The sequence below is a fragment of the Saccopteryx leptura genome, chromosome 1, assembly GCF_036850995.1.
Source record: "Saccopteryx leptura isolate mSacLep1 chromosome 1, mSacLep1_pri_phased_curated, whole genome shotgun sequence".
Taxonomy (NCBI): Eukaryota; Metazoa; Chordata; class Mammalia; order Chiroptera; family Emballonuridae; genus Saccopteryx; species Saccopteryx leptura.
This window is the reverse complement of record NC_089503.1, coordinates 135,257,410-135,270,802: the sequence shown is the minus strand read 5'-3', so window position 1 is coordinate 135,270,802 and position 13,393 is coordinate 135,257,410. Positions and strand designations below refer to the sequence as shown.

At 35.8% G+C, this 13,393-nt stretch overlaps 1 protein-coding gene across 6 annotated transcripts in view; it reads left to right on the top strand.

Moving 5' to 3' along the window:
- Positions 1–13,393, top strand: part of PDE4D (phosphodiesterase 4D) — a 1,514,231-nt gene that overhangs the window by 313,289 nt on the left and 1,187,549 nt on the right. For all 6 annotated transcript variants that reach the window (XM_066375385.1, XM_066375376.1, XM_066375345.1 and 3 more), the window contains one exon: positions 3,697–3,831. In XM_066375385.1, coding sequence (XP_066231482.1) covers positions 3,790–3,831 — 42 coding nt within the window. In that variant the 5' untranslated portion in view covers positions 3,697–3,789. The remainder of the gene's footprint in view (positions 1–3,696; positions 3,832–13,393) is intronic.

Here is a 13,393-nt window from a genome sequence, read left to right as displayed (position 1 = left end):
TGCTCCTGCTCAAATTCCATCTTTGAATGTTCCAGCACCATCTATCTGTCTTACCCACCTTCTCTGTTCATTTTTATTTCTAAAGTGTTCTCCCTGCAGGAGCTGACTCTTCCTTCTCCCCAATTAACTTTTATGTGAAAATTCCTATAGTAATGACACTGCTCGTGAGCGCTCTGTCATCTGGTTTCAAAAGTGCACTTGGAGGGAGAATGTGCTTCTATGGGCTCAGAGGATTGTCTTTGTTGAGGGAGGAACTTGTAGGAACTAAGATAACTGCCTTCTTGAGAAGAAATCTTTTAAATCAAGCATTCTTGTATTTAGGCACAGCTTTGATATTTGCATAAGCTACCACTTATTGATAATTAAAATGCACTGGTTCGTGATATTGGCAGCAAAGCAAGGTAACAGGTTTGACAAAAACATGGACTCTGGAGTCAGACAAATCAGGCTTGAATCCTGGCTCTGCTAATTACTGGGCAATTTACTTCACTTCTTGGAGCTGTTTTCCTCTTTTGTACAGTGGGGATAATATAGTAACGGAATATACCTCACTGGGTTATTGTGAGGATTAAGGATGAATAATAAATATTGTTCTTATGATGAAATGAGGTAGTAGAAAAGTACAGTCCTCTCTGGAGACTTCAGATCAAATTTGTGTGGCGCATCTTCCATGTCCTTTCTAGCTCCAGTCACCTCCTGCCCCACCTGCCCTACCTGACCCGCCGGCCCCAACCTAGGAGGCTTTCTGTCCTGGGAGGTTGACCAGTAAGCTGTACAGCAGCAGCTTTCTTTGCCCTGACCCTGTTGCATTTAGCAGTGGTGAATCCCATCAAGATATTAAAAAGAGGCAGGAAAATAAGATTGTGTTCACCTCCTCAACTCCTTCCTTTCTAGGTCACCTGAGGCTAACTATGTCTATGTCCCAGAGAATAACCTTGTTTTTCAAGGCAGTGCGCTCTGACTCTATGACTCTAGTAATTGGTGACCCATACCTCTTCTTGTCTCTTTGGCTTGGAGGTTGTAAGAACTGAATATTGCTAGTCCAATAACTGTACCATTCTTTGTGGATTCCTTGACTTGACTCACGTATTCTTGAATAGTCTCTTTACTAACCCCTCCTTTAATGATCCTAATATGAGTGTACTGTCTGTTTGTTCCTGGGACCCTAACTGATACGTTATTCATTATTGTGTAGTTGAAAGTACTTTTGTTTACATTTGTTTTATTTAAGGGAGATTGGCAGTTTTAGAGGAAAAAGTAACAATGAATGGTTGTTGTCGTTTGTCATTTGATATAAGAGAAGAAAAAGATAGTAATAAAGGATGATAATGATGACAGCCAAGCATTCTCTAGACACAACTTTATACACATTAAAGTCAGTTAAACTCAAAACACATGAGTACTGTTTTCTCCCTTTTGCAGATCTGGAAAAAGCTCAAGAGGCTAAGTAACTTACCTAAAGCTACAAAGAATGCAATAAAAGAGCTGAAATTCTAACCCATGCCAATTTGATTCCAAGGTCTATACTGTTTTAGTGAGACCATGCTGCATCTAGGCAGGTGTACAGGTTGAGTAGGGTCTCCCATTATCACTCAGTTTTCAATTTAATCATTTGCCTTTTTAAATTTCTACTGGTTACAAATCTCTGTGGGAAAGTATCTCTTAATGATGGTTTTTAAATGATGTCAAGATAAATTTGTTAAAAATCTGACTGATTCAGCAAACCCTCAGGTCAAATCCATCATTTGTTTGATTTCTCTTATTTGTTAATTTAAAATATTGCATCACTAGCCCACTAGGGGCAACTATTCCATGGTTTCTCCTAAGGGTACTCATTAAATACTAAATGGATAATGAAATATTTTGAATGAGTCTTTCTTTGATAGTGTATAAGCTTCCTTCAGCAATTAGGGGGTTTTATTTTTTTTCCCCTAGGTATGGGATATTTTAGTTCAGTTTGTATTATTCCTATGAACTTCTGAAATTTATCTAGGTGAATAACTTAATTCCACATTTTCTGAGAACTAGTAAAATACTTTGCTTTGTAACTAATCAGTGAAGGTGACTACAATCCTGAGTATGACTGTGTATCAGCTCTTTCCTCCAACCCCCACTCCCTTAAAAAATTCATACACACTCAAATAACCATATTTATTCTAGCAACTCATATTTGACTATACACTCTTCTCTAACTTTCAGTGAGCACTTTCATCAACCTCAGAAGAAAGCTTTATCCTGCAACACCCTGTAGGTCCCCAAGTTGCTTGTAACCATATTCTTAGCAGTACTAAACTTGCTCTCATAGCTCTACCTTGCTGTTGTGGGCTCTCTGGCCTCTCTAAAAATATCTCCCTTTTATTTTCATAAGTTTTGAGGGGTGACTCTCATGTTCACAGTCTTTGATCCTTAAGAATGTGCCATTTCTGGTTGCTGGAGAGCTTGGTGAAAGTCCTTTTCCTCTGGTGTTGGGGACCATTGGGTCTTCCTGCATTTGAGGGCTGGCCTCTTCCAGCCCATGGAGGTGCTGTGTTCCATGGAGTCCTTTTTGTTTTGTATGCTTTAAAAAAAATATGCATAGTCACTTTGTTTTGTTTATTTTTTGAATGTATAATTCACACTACTCTGCACTTTGATATTTTTCAATCATTTTAGCAAAACAAACTCCTTCAGATCTTGCTCACTGTTACTCTTTTCCATAAACCTCAGATACAAGTCTTTTGAGAAGCTTAGAACAACAAATCCAAATGCTAGAATACGTGCTGTTGTTAGAGTCAGTCTGTACCTATACTGTCAGCCCACATCTACAATGTGAGTTTTTGTGTTTTGATCAAGCCTGTTTGCCTCATCACTGTTCCCCTTAGAGTGGTTTCTTTCCTGAAAGGCACCTCAAGCCCACATACCCTATACATTTTTAAGTAATGTCCAAATATAGCTGAATATCAGAATGAACACAGCACAGTAGTATACTACTTGCTTTTTCTTCAAAACACAAAATAGCGAATCTCTCTCTTAGTGTGTAGAGAAAAGTGTAGGTTAGGTAATGAGGCTATCGTGTCATTCAAGTGGCAACTACTCTGGAATATCCTTTGACAAAATAGTTACTGCTTAACTATTCATAGTTATTAGGTAAAATGTTCCTCCCAATCAATCCTTATAGTCTCGTTTTAACAGATGATAGAGAACTCACTAAATTTACTGCAGAGCCACTGGGATGGCTCACTGTACTACTGTATGTAGACTATTGCTAGAAGAGGAGGAGGAGGACATGATGCAGGGCTTTCAGATATAGACAAGAGTACTCCAGTGGTGGAAAAGACTACCTCCGTGATCCTTTGGTGGAAAACTGAGGGTTTCTAACTGTACCAGCAAGAATCATCGAATACATAACACAGGATGCATTTTCATTATGTATGTGTAAGTTTAGGTTGTGGCTGCCATATCTACTTTTTTCAGCTACTAGAAATGTAGACTTGAATATTTAATAGAAAACAGATGGTGCTTGAAATCTCTAACTTACGTTTAACAAAAACTGTTTTGGAAATGTTGTTTGTGTGTACTTTTATTACTTTAAACATGGCATCATTTAGCCTGTTCTGATGAATAATGTAAAAATGACTGTCCTACTCTAAGACAGCATTTCAAAGTACACGTGTTAATCATATACTTGATGAAACATTTCCTTGCCTTTCTCTTCAGAATGCCAGTTGGCTTTTGAGTGGATAATTGTTGCAGTGAGAGCAGTGACGTTGGAAGCAACTATTTCCCATTTGGATTACTTAAGACGCCACCATGAAGAGAAATACTTGTGATTCGCTTTCTCGGAGCAAAAGTGTAAGTACCCTTTGTGTTCATTTCTTTCCTAAAAATGTGTACATGTAACTTTTTACGTTTGGATTTTAATACTGTGCAATCCTAATCAGGCTTGTGAGAAGTCCTTGGCTAACGTTTAGTTCTCTGACTGTATACGGCTTGTTAACAAGTAAGGATTTGTTCATCTATGTGGCCTGGTTGACATTTGAAGGGAATTCTCTCTCGGCCAGTTTATATGCCTTAACATTCATTTGCGTAAGCATACTGGCATGATAATTGGTTATCCTGATTTTGGGATGTATCCAGAAATTATATGACTAAGAATTAAAACTGAGGAAGTTTACGTTTTATAGATCAAACTTTCTGGGTAAGTCCGAAAACTAAATTAAACTCAACGTCACTAGGCACTTCAATCAATCACATTCTAAAAATTTATGTGTATGGTGAATAACACAAATACTTGATCAGTGGGGCATAACTTTCATGAGATTTCTACCCTGGCATATGTCTTCAATCTCCCTTCTCCTTTAAAAAGTTTTTCAAGTGAACACCCTCAGGGCCTTGACGGAGATTAAGCCTTATTTCCCATTACTGAGTGTGTTTAAGGTAACAAGTTCATGATAATTTTTAGATTTCTATTAACTTATGAAAGAAAGCATAAACAAATAGAGCAATTCAAAGTTACACAAGGCAAGGATAAAAGGAGTCTGTTAATTTCCATCAGACAAGTTCTAAGAACATGAGCCTTTGTTCATTTACCCAAGGGGAAAAACGCCATCCAAACAGATGCAGTTATGACGGAGGAACATTCAGAGAAACCACAAATGCAAACACATTTCTCTAGTATGGAGATGCTTTGTGTTACAACCAGCGAGTCTATTGTGATAGCCCAAGACCATTTTTAATTCTTTCTGTAGTTATCATTCAGTTTTTAAGAGTGAATAATGCAGGAATATGTGGAGAGGAAAGTATAATGTGCCCCGTAGGGTATCTTAAAAAATGAGATATACCCAGAGGTGTGCCGGTTCTTTGACTGAATACTGTTTAATAAACAACCAAGGAAATTCAACAAACTCTGAGTGAATGTCCAAATTCATTTGTTTTATTGGTTAGTGGTTGGTTGTATATATTATTATAGAAAATGAAGAGCCACGGCTTAGAGCCTGGAATTCCTTCTATGATTAGACAGTTGCTCATTGGAAAATGAGGTGACCTGCATACAAATGAACAAACTATAAACACATCTTTCTGTTACTTAGATTTTCTTATTTAAATATGAAAGCAGCTCATTCACTTAATTCTTTCTTCCTCTATTAAATTTCAGAGACATGTAATATGAAAAAATGTGTAAAGGCAAAAGGGAGACTATATTGGATAATTAAAAATATCATTAAGGATTTCCCTGTTCCTGGAGGAAAACATTCTAAAAGCAAATGATTAACTGTGCCATGACTGTAAGGAACTGCGAATACTTAATGATGCTAGAGATTTCCTATTTAAATTTGCTTAATGCAAAAATTTTCATCTTGATGGAAAGGCTCACATTTCCCAGATTAGGGGAACCTGAGTTGCCTACATTTGTCCAAATATAAACAGTAGAGCTGTAATTTCACTGCTTGTTAGCTTCTTGAAAATCCACTGACATAAAGAATGTACTTCTGAGCCTGGCAGGGTGTCTCAGTGGATAAAGCATCCACGAGCATGCCAGAGGTCATGGGTTCGACCCCTGGTCATGGCATGTATGAGAAACAATAAATGAGTGCACAACTGAATAGAACAACTAAGCAAAATGAGTTGATGTTTCTCTCTCTCCACCCTTCTCTCAAATTAATGAAAAATTACGAATATACCTCCACTTAATTAAATGACTCTAAGCAGGAGATTACTGTTTGTCAGAGAAAAGAGTGAGACTTCTGCTTCAGTTAGAAGTTGTTACTTTAGAGTTTCAAAAGTTTATTTTGCACTGATCTAAAAATGTCACCCTCCCACCCATTAGATCTTTGCCATAATAAAATACAAAATTGTATGCTTCGAAGTGGATATTTCCTGTTTATGATGAGGAAAATTTAAAAATTAATTTGATTTAGAATCTGAGAATGTTTTTCTTTGGCATTATGACATTTGGGAATCCACAGAGAATGTTCTAAATGTTAAAACGGTCCCTGCTCCTCCCTGCGTGTCTCTGTATATCTTGTATCTGTCATTATGAAACGGCATTAAAACAAGGAGGAAAAAAAAATGATTGTCTTTAGATGATCAGCTTTTTTATTCTTGAACACTTAAATCTGTATTCATATTCTTATACTCACATTCAAGACCTGGTGCAGGGTCCCTTTTAAAATGATTAACTCTCTGAATTCTTCCTTTATTTTGAAGGGATCCATGAAAAATTTTATCTATAAAAATATAAACAAACCATTTTTTACTTAAAATGTCACTTTGCTAGTTTTGGAGGATAATTTGTAGTTGGAGTGGGTAAAAAGGGGAGGAATTGAGCATATAGGCATTACAAAAGTAAGGCATGCTCTTATTGTCTGCTGTGGGAGACAGACATTCATCAAAATTCATACAAATAAGTGTAAAAATAACAATTCTTTACTGTATCTCCTTTCATAGGGAAAGTATCCTTCAACTTGTCCTCATATATAATGACCTCTTTCTCTATCTTAGAGTGTAAACTTCCTAAGGACAGGGCCTTGCTTATTCAGTCCTCACTCTACCCTCAGCATAGTGCCTTTCACATACAGATTTATGTGTTAACACAATAAACAAATAAAATAAATTGGGATACTTACTGAGAGTAGCTTCATAGCACAATCACAGCAGGTAGTCAGGGAGGAGTCAGGCAAGGTTTCCCCAAAGAAAGATGATTGAGAACTGTAATGTGAAGGGTAAATTAGCTTAATAAGACAAAGTAGGAGTGGAGGGGCTTCCAGGAAAAGGTAGCATATGTGTAGTGACTCTATAGGGACAGGGAAAGTGGTGGCTTCACTGTCATGAATAAGGCTAGAATAACTAACTCATATTGATGTTAATAGCAGGAAGACAGAGACAACTGAACACATTTTAGATATGTTCTTTAAGAGATGTTTAGAAGAAAAAAATGGTAGGGCTTTCCGTAAGGCATTACATTTGAGATATAAGGGAGAGGAATGTGTGGAAAGGGCTTCTGGTCTACTTAGCAGGATGCATGTGGTCCTTCCACTGAGATGGAGACTCTGACAAAGGAGGAAACGGAGAAAGGGTGAACCGGAGTCTCAGCTATTGAGATGAGGATGTTTTAAGATACAGGAGTCTGGAGAAAAATTTTATTTAATTCACATAATATGTAGATTGAAAATGTACACTTATTACTAAACTTATATTTCCCAAACACTCTTGGTTAAATATAAGAAATAGAGTGACACTTTTATTGAAGTGTCATATGCAAGTTTGGTCTCAAGCCATCTTTACCAGATCTAAAAGTTGTCATTTACCTAATTTAAATTATTGTATAGCATCCCCAGTATATCTCTAGGAACTCAAGATGTTAAAATGGGTGGAAATATACTGATAATTATTTCTGATTTACTTTTTTATTTATTGGAAAGAAAAACTATACATCCTACAGAAAATTATATAGAGGAAGTGCTTAGAAATAGCAGCCTTAAATATATTCTCTTATTTCAGCATGTATAAGCAAAATAAGATCTATACTAGTTGATTTATTAAAAATTTCCAAACATCAGTTTATAAAAGCAGTGTCTTTTTTATTCTATAATGTGGTTAGTTTTGATCTATACTTTAATATATATTGAGTTCTAAACCAAGTAAAATATATAATTTAAAAATTTATTAATTATTAATTATTTTCTTAAAAAGTAATTCAAAGTAAGTCAAATAGCATAAACTATATTAATTTAAAGTAAATCAAAGTGCTTATAGTTCTTATTAAGTTGAAAATGCATACATGAGTCAAATATCATTAATATTATTATATATTATGTTAAGATGAACTTACAGGCAGACTTTTAAAATAAGTGAACCTAAATTAAAATATTTTAAGACAAGTATATGGTTTTACCTATGAAAATAAAAGAAGTTCACAAATTTAAAAAGGAAGCTGCTCTATAATATATTGCACATCAATTGAAAATAACAGAAGGCACATAATATTTTTTTTCTCTGAAATGGAAAGGGGGGAGGCAGAGAGAGAGACTCCTGCATGCGCCCGACTGGGATCCACCTGGCATGCCCACCAGGGGACAATACTCTGCCCATCTGGAGCATTGCTCTGCTGTAACCGGAGTCATTCTAGTGCCTCAGGCAGAGGCCATGGAGCCATCCTCAGTGCCCGGGCCAACCTTGCTCCAAAGGAGCCCTGGCTGTGGGAGGGGAAGAAAGAGACAGAGAGAAAGTAGAGGGTGAAGGGTAGAGAGAAGCAGATGAGCGCTTCTCCTTTGTGCCCTGGCTGAGACTTCCACCTGCTGGGCTGATGATGCTCTACCGCTGAGCTAGCTGGCCAGGGCTAGAAGGTACATAATTTAAGCATGAGATTTTTGATTACATAATTGTTCCAACTGTCTACATAATTTGTTTTTAGAATACTATTAGTATTTATTTCTCATAAAAATGGTTTTACTGAACTTTACAGGGCTTGTAAAATTTATAGAGTTTCTGATATATAATTTCTCACTTCTCCTAGTTGGAAAAGAGTTTAAAGATTTTCTGACTTAACCCTTTTATATTTTTCTGAAATTGTGATCAAGGCCTGGGGAGATGAGATGACTTGTCTGAGAAGTGGCTTGATTTCATTGAAAAAATGTAGGCTTTAAAATCATACAGAATTCAGTTCAAAATTTGGCTCCTTCAACTTTCCAGCTGTGGGATATTTGACAAGTTACTGAATCCAGTATTCTAAAGGGTGATATGGTCATGAGAGCTTTGATATACCTAATTAGTTCTTTTTTTTTTTTTTTTTTTTTTTTTTAGAGAGAGAGAGAGAGGGAGAGAAGGGAAATGAGAAGCATCAAGTCATAGTTGCTTCATTTTAGCTGATTTTTATTGATTGCTTCTCATTCATGCCTTGACAGGGTAGGAGGGGGCTCAAGCCAAGCCAGTGATTCCCTTGCTCAAACCAGTGACCTTGGGCTCAAGCCAAAGGCCTTTGGGCTCAAATCAATAATCCTGCACTTAAGCTGGCAAGCCTGTGCTGATGCTGGTGACCTTGGGGTTTCTAACCAGGGCCCTTAGCATCCCAGGCCGACTCTCAATCCACTGCACCACCACTGGTCAGGCTAATTAGTTCTATCTTTAGCGTTGCCCATAGCTTAGAAGTGAGACTCCCTGTATTCCTTCTTCTCTCTGATTTCTGAAATGTAGTCTGAGCTAGTTTTTACAAAAATCTCTTACCCTTTTTGACCTCTTTAAAATGCCTGAAAAATACTAAACTGGCAAAACCATTATTTAGATCAAGTCTATAAAAATTAAGACATTAAAGGAAAAAATAAATGAAAAAAAAAGGTCATAAAAAATTGATTATTTTGATAATGTCTGCATCTTTAAAAACTCTGGATTTTCTAATTTAGTAATAATTAGATAAAAAGAAAAGAAAAAAATCTTGATCCAGTAGATAACTGTTGTTTTGAAGTATTTATTTCCAACAGTAGGTGTTGGAAATAAAGTACAGAAGATTCTCCCATTAATTTTCTGGTCTGAAGGCTTTACTTCTTTTTAAAGTTTTCAAGTCATCTCATATTGGACTGACATTTTATTTTCACAGGTCTTATCAAAATTTTTATGCGACTGCTTGGAGTTTTACAATCATGGGGGTGCTTCAGATCACATTCTTTTTCTCTGGGTGATAGTTCTTTGTCCGTCCATTGGAAAAGCATAGCATGAGTGAGATTCCCTTTGTGCTAACCTTCGGAAGCGTCTTTGCCATCTGTGAAAGCTGGGGGCAATTCTTGCTGTTCTGACTTTTCTTAAGGGAGACTAAGTCCCATTTGTACACAGTGACAGATTTAATTTTATTTTTATATAAAACCATTCTATCTCAAAACTACGAGCGATGAATAAGGTTTGGTAAAATATTATTCTAAGTTTCTTAGCCAGAAAATCCCATGAGAAGGGATGCTTAATTTTTCTTTACTATTCTGAGTTATAATGAATCAACTGATTATTTTTATTTAAAGCTTACCTTCTCCTGCCTCCAGTATGTTTTCATGAAGTCATTTAATTTAGTATAGAGCAGCATTTAGTTGTAAACATCTACTTTTTTTCCTTCTACCAATGTAGCATAGCAATTTAGGTCAGAAAAAGGATAATTAATACATAATATACCTTCTAAGGCTGTCAGAAAATATCATGAAAAACTGCTATAATAATCTCTCTGCTTTAAATTAAATAGTTTAATTTGCTGTAGTGGTCAAAACTTTGAATAGAGGCAAAATACTGTATAAGTCAGCTTGGGCTACCAAAACAAAATGCCGTAGACCAGGTGACTTAATCAACAGAAGTTAATTTTCTCAGGGAAGTTGAACATTAAGGTACTCTCTTCATTCAGTTCCTCTTCTAACCCTAATTATTCTTCAAAGGCCTCATCTACAGATAGTATCACATTGGGGTGTAGGGCTTTGACATATTAATTTGGGGGGAAGATAGACATTTCCATTTATAATAGAGAGTATGATTCTTAAGGAGATTTTTTTTAAGTCATTGACTTTTATGCCCAGAGAATGATACCAATAATCTGAAGTCCATATATTTTTTCAATTGGGTAACACTGAAATTGATCTGGTTAAGATCTTTTTCTTCATTTTCTATTTTCCAGATTTTATGTTAGGGGACTCAATGATGATTTGTAAAGTTCTAATCATTTCTTCATAGACCTAGGAGCTAATGGAAATTTTACTCAAAATACTTTCTCTTCCTTCATGATTCTTTTTTTTTCTTGTTTTATATTGTGTTTTTTTTTTTCTTAATATCCAGTCCAATGACATAGGTCTCTGAATTACTTATCCTGTCAGTGGATTTACTAGTTGAGTTAACCTTCAGAGGTTTGCAAATTTCAGAGTTGACTATCTGAGTCATCCGCATTCCCTCCAGCAATGCCACTGCTTTTATGCTAACCAGGAGTGGGAAGTGAAGCTACAGACAAGGGAAGAGACATATAAAAATTTCTATAATTATTGAATATTTTTAAATCAGGGCTTATTTAAAAATATTTTAAAGCAAGTTTCCTTATAATATATAATATCTCTGTCGATGTTATCTGAAATCATAGATTTTTATAAATCTTCTCATCTGGAGAATGCAGTAAATAAATTTAAGTCCTTTATTACTGAATTCTGTTATGTACTGAATTCTATATTATCTTTTAGTATTTTACACTAAATGCTTAGTTTTCTAGTAGCCTGTATCTTTGTCTTCCTACCAGTTTGAATAGATTCTGGATATTTTCTACTCAATTGGATTTGTTTTCTTGATGAAATTGCCCTCTGTTTGACTTAAGATTCTTTTTGAATTTTCTATACTTGGATAAAATTGTCACTCACCAGATGTCTTTTAATTGAGGTTTTCTGTTATTTTTTTAAGTGTTTATTCAAAACTGAAGCAAATCCTGGCTGCTTGGAAGGCATAAGATATCTTGAAAATTCTTTGCATACTGAATTTCAAGCCCACCTAAAGGGACTGTTAGTTTGAGTTAAGGAGCTAGGAGCCCACCTAGTGAAATATGTCCAGCAGGTGCCCTAGAATTGCTTCTTTTCACAGAAAACTTTAAAAATGTCCAAAATTTCTAAACCAAATTTACCTTATTCCTTTTTTTTTTTTTTCAGGGACAGGGAGAGAGTCAGAGAGAGGGATAGATAGAGACAGACAGGCTGGAACGGAGAGAGATGAGAAGCATCTATCATTAGTTTTTTGTTGCAACATCTTAGTTGTTCATTGATTGCTTTCTCATATGTGCCTTGACCACAGGCCTTCAGCAGACCGAGTAACCCCTTGCTTGAGCCAGCGACCTTGGATCCAAGCTGGTGAGCTTTGCTCAAGCCAGATGAGCCCCCGCTCAAGCTGGTGACCTCGGGGTCTCGAACCTGGGTCCTCCGCATCCCAGTCCGATGTTCTATTCACTGCGCCACCGCCTGGTCAGGCAGATTTACCTTATTCTTAAATAAATATTTTGTAGTTTTCCTTCTACATTGCTGAACTTTTGGAAGCAATTGTTCTTTCAACAGCACAGGGTAATTCAGGCCATTTTATTCCATCAGTGCCGACCCGAGAAAGGCAAACCAAGAAGCAGTTTGGAAAGGATGATATATTTTGTACGACACTGTAGATATATCTACATTTATCATTCCTCATAACCACACTATAAGTATGATTATTTTGGGAGTTCTATGATTAACTAAAAATAATAGATCTCTTCCCAGACTGACCTCCTTTCTCTACTATTAATCATCTGCTAAGATACAAGATTGACAAAGTTGTCACAGCTTAGAATCCTGATAAAGTTAAGTGTATAGAAACTGGACTTTTTACTTGTGGTTATTCATTAGGATCGAAAGAAGGTCAGAGGAGTTACTATAGGTAAAGATGCTTTGAAAAATGCAAAGTACAAAGAAAAACCAAAATCATATTCTTGCTTGTATCTTTATTAGCATCAAGCTGAAATGAGGATTTGTAGTTTTAGAGGTTTTATTTCTGCCTTCTGGCTCATGTTCATTCTTTAAAAATTCAGCAAATGTTTATTGAATGACTACTGTGCATCAAGAACTGTGCTAGGCTCTGGGTATCCATCTAGTTGTAAGATACATATTGTCTTTATTGTTATAGAGCATATTTGACAGCTATATATATAATTTTTATAATTTTATTTTTATTATTTTATCCTCTGACCCCAGTCTGACCCTAGCCAACCAAGTGTATCCCATTTTAATCTTTAATTCTTCCCAGGGAGTCTCAAGCCCTACCCCTCTCATACCTCTGTGTACTTGTTCTTCATTGTGTTGTGGTTTTTTTCTTTGACAGAGATATTTTGAGCTGTGAATAATGTGCCGTAATTGTCAGTTATGCTCATTGTTGCAGAAACATAGACTATTTTAGAGTGGTTAAAAAGAATATTTCTCAGATAATCAGCAATAGTACAAGAATAGATGAGTGTGTAAATGAGTGTTAGTATAGAGGAAGGAAAGATCTTAAATAATAGGGATTGATCAGCAATCATTTGCTTTGAAATCAATCACATGACAGTTTTAGTGGCTAAAGCCGATCATTACATTGTCACCTTAGAAAAATCTCTATTTCTTCAATATTGTGATGCGTTTGCTGTTTCATTTTGCACAGTTTCAAGTTAGAGTTGAATTGCAATGATTATGTCCAGAAATAATTGACCATACTGCACTTAACATGGTAAACACCAAAGATACATAAAAATGAGAGTTTTGTTGAATCAATGATGAATATTAAGAAATGAATCCTACAGACAGTATTACTTTTTAACAAAGTAAAATTATGAAGAAAGCCTAATAATTTGGTTTTCTATTACTATTGTGAGAGTTTTCTATTAGTATTATTTTCCTCCAGAAAATAAAATTACTTATGA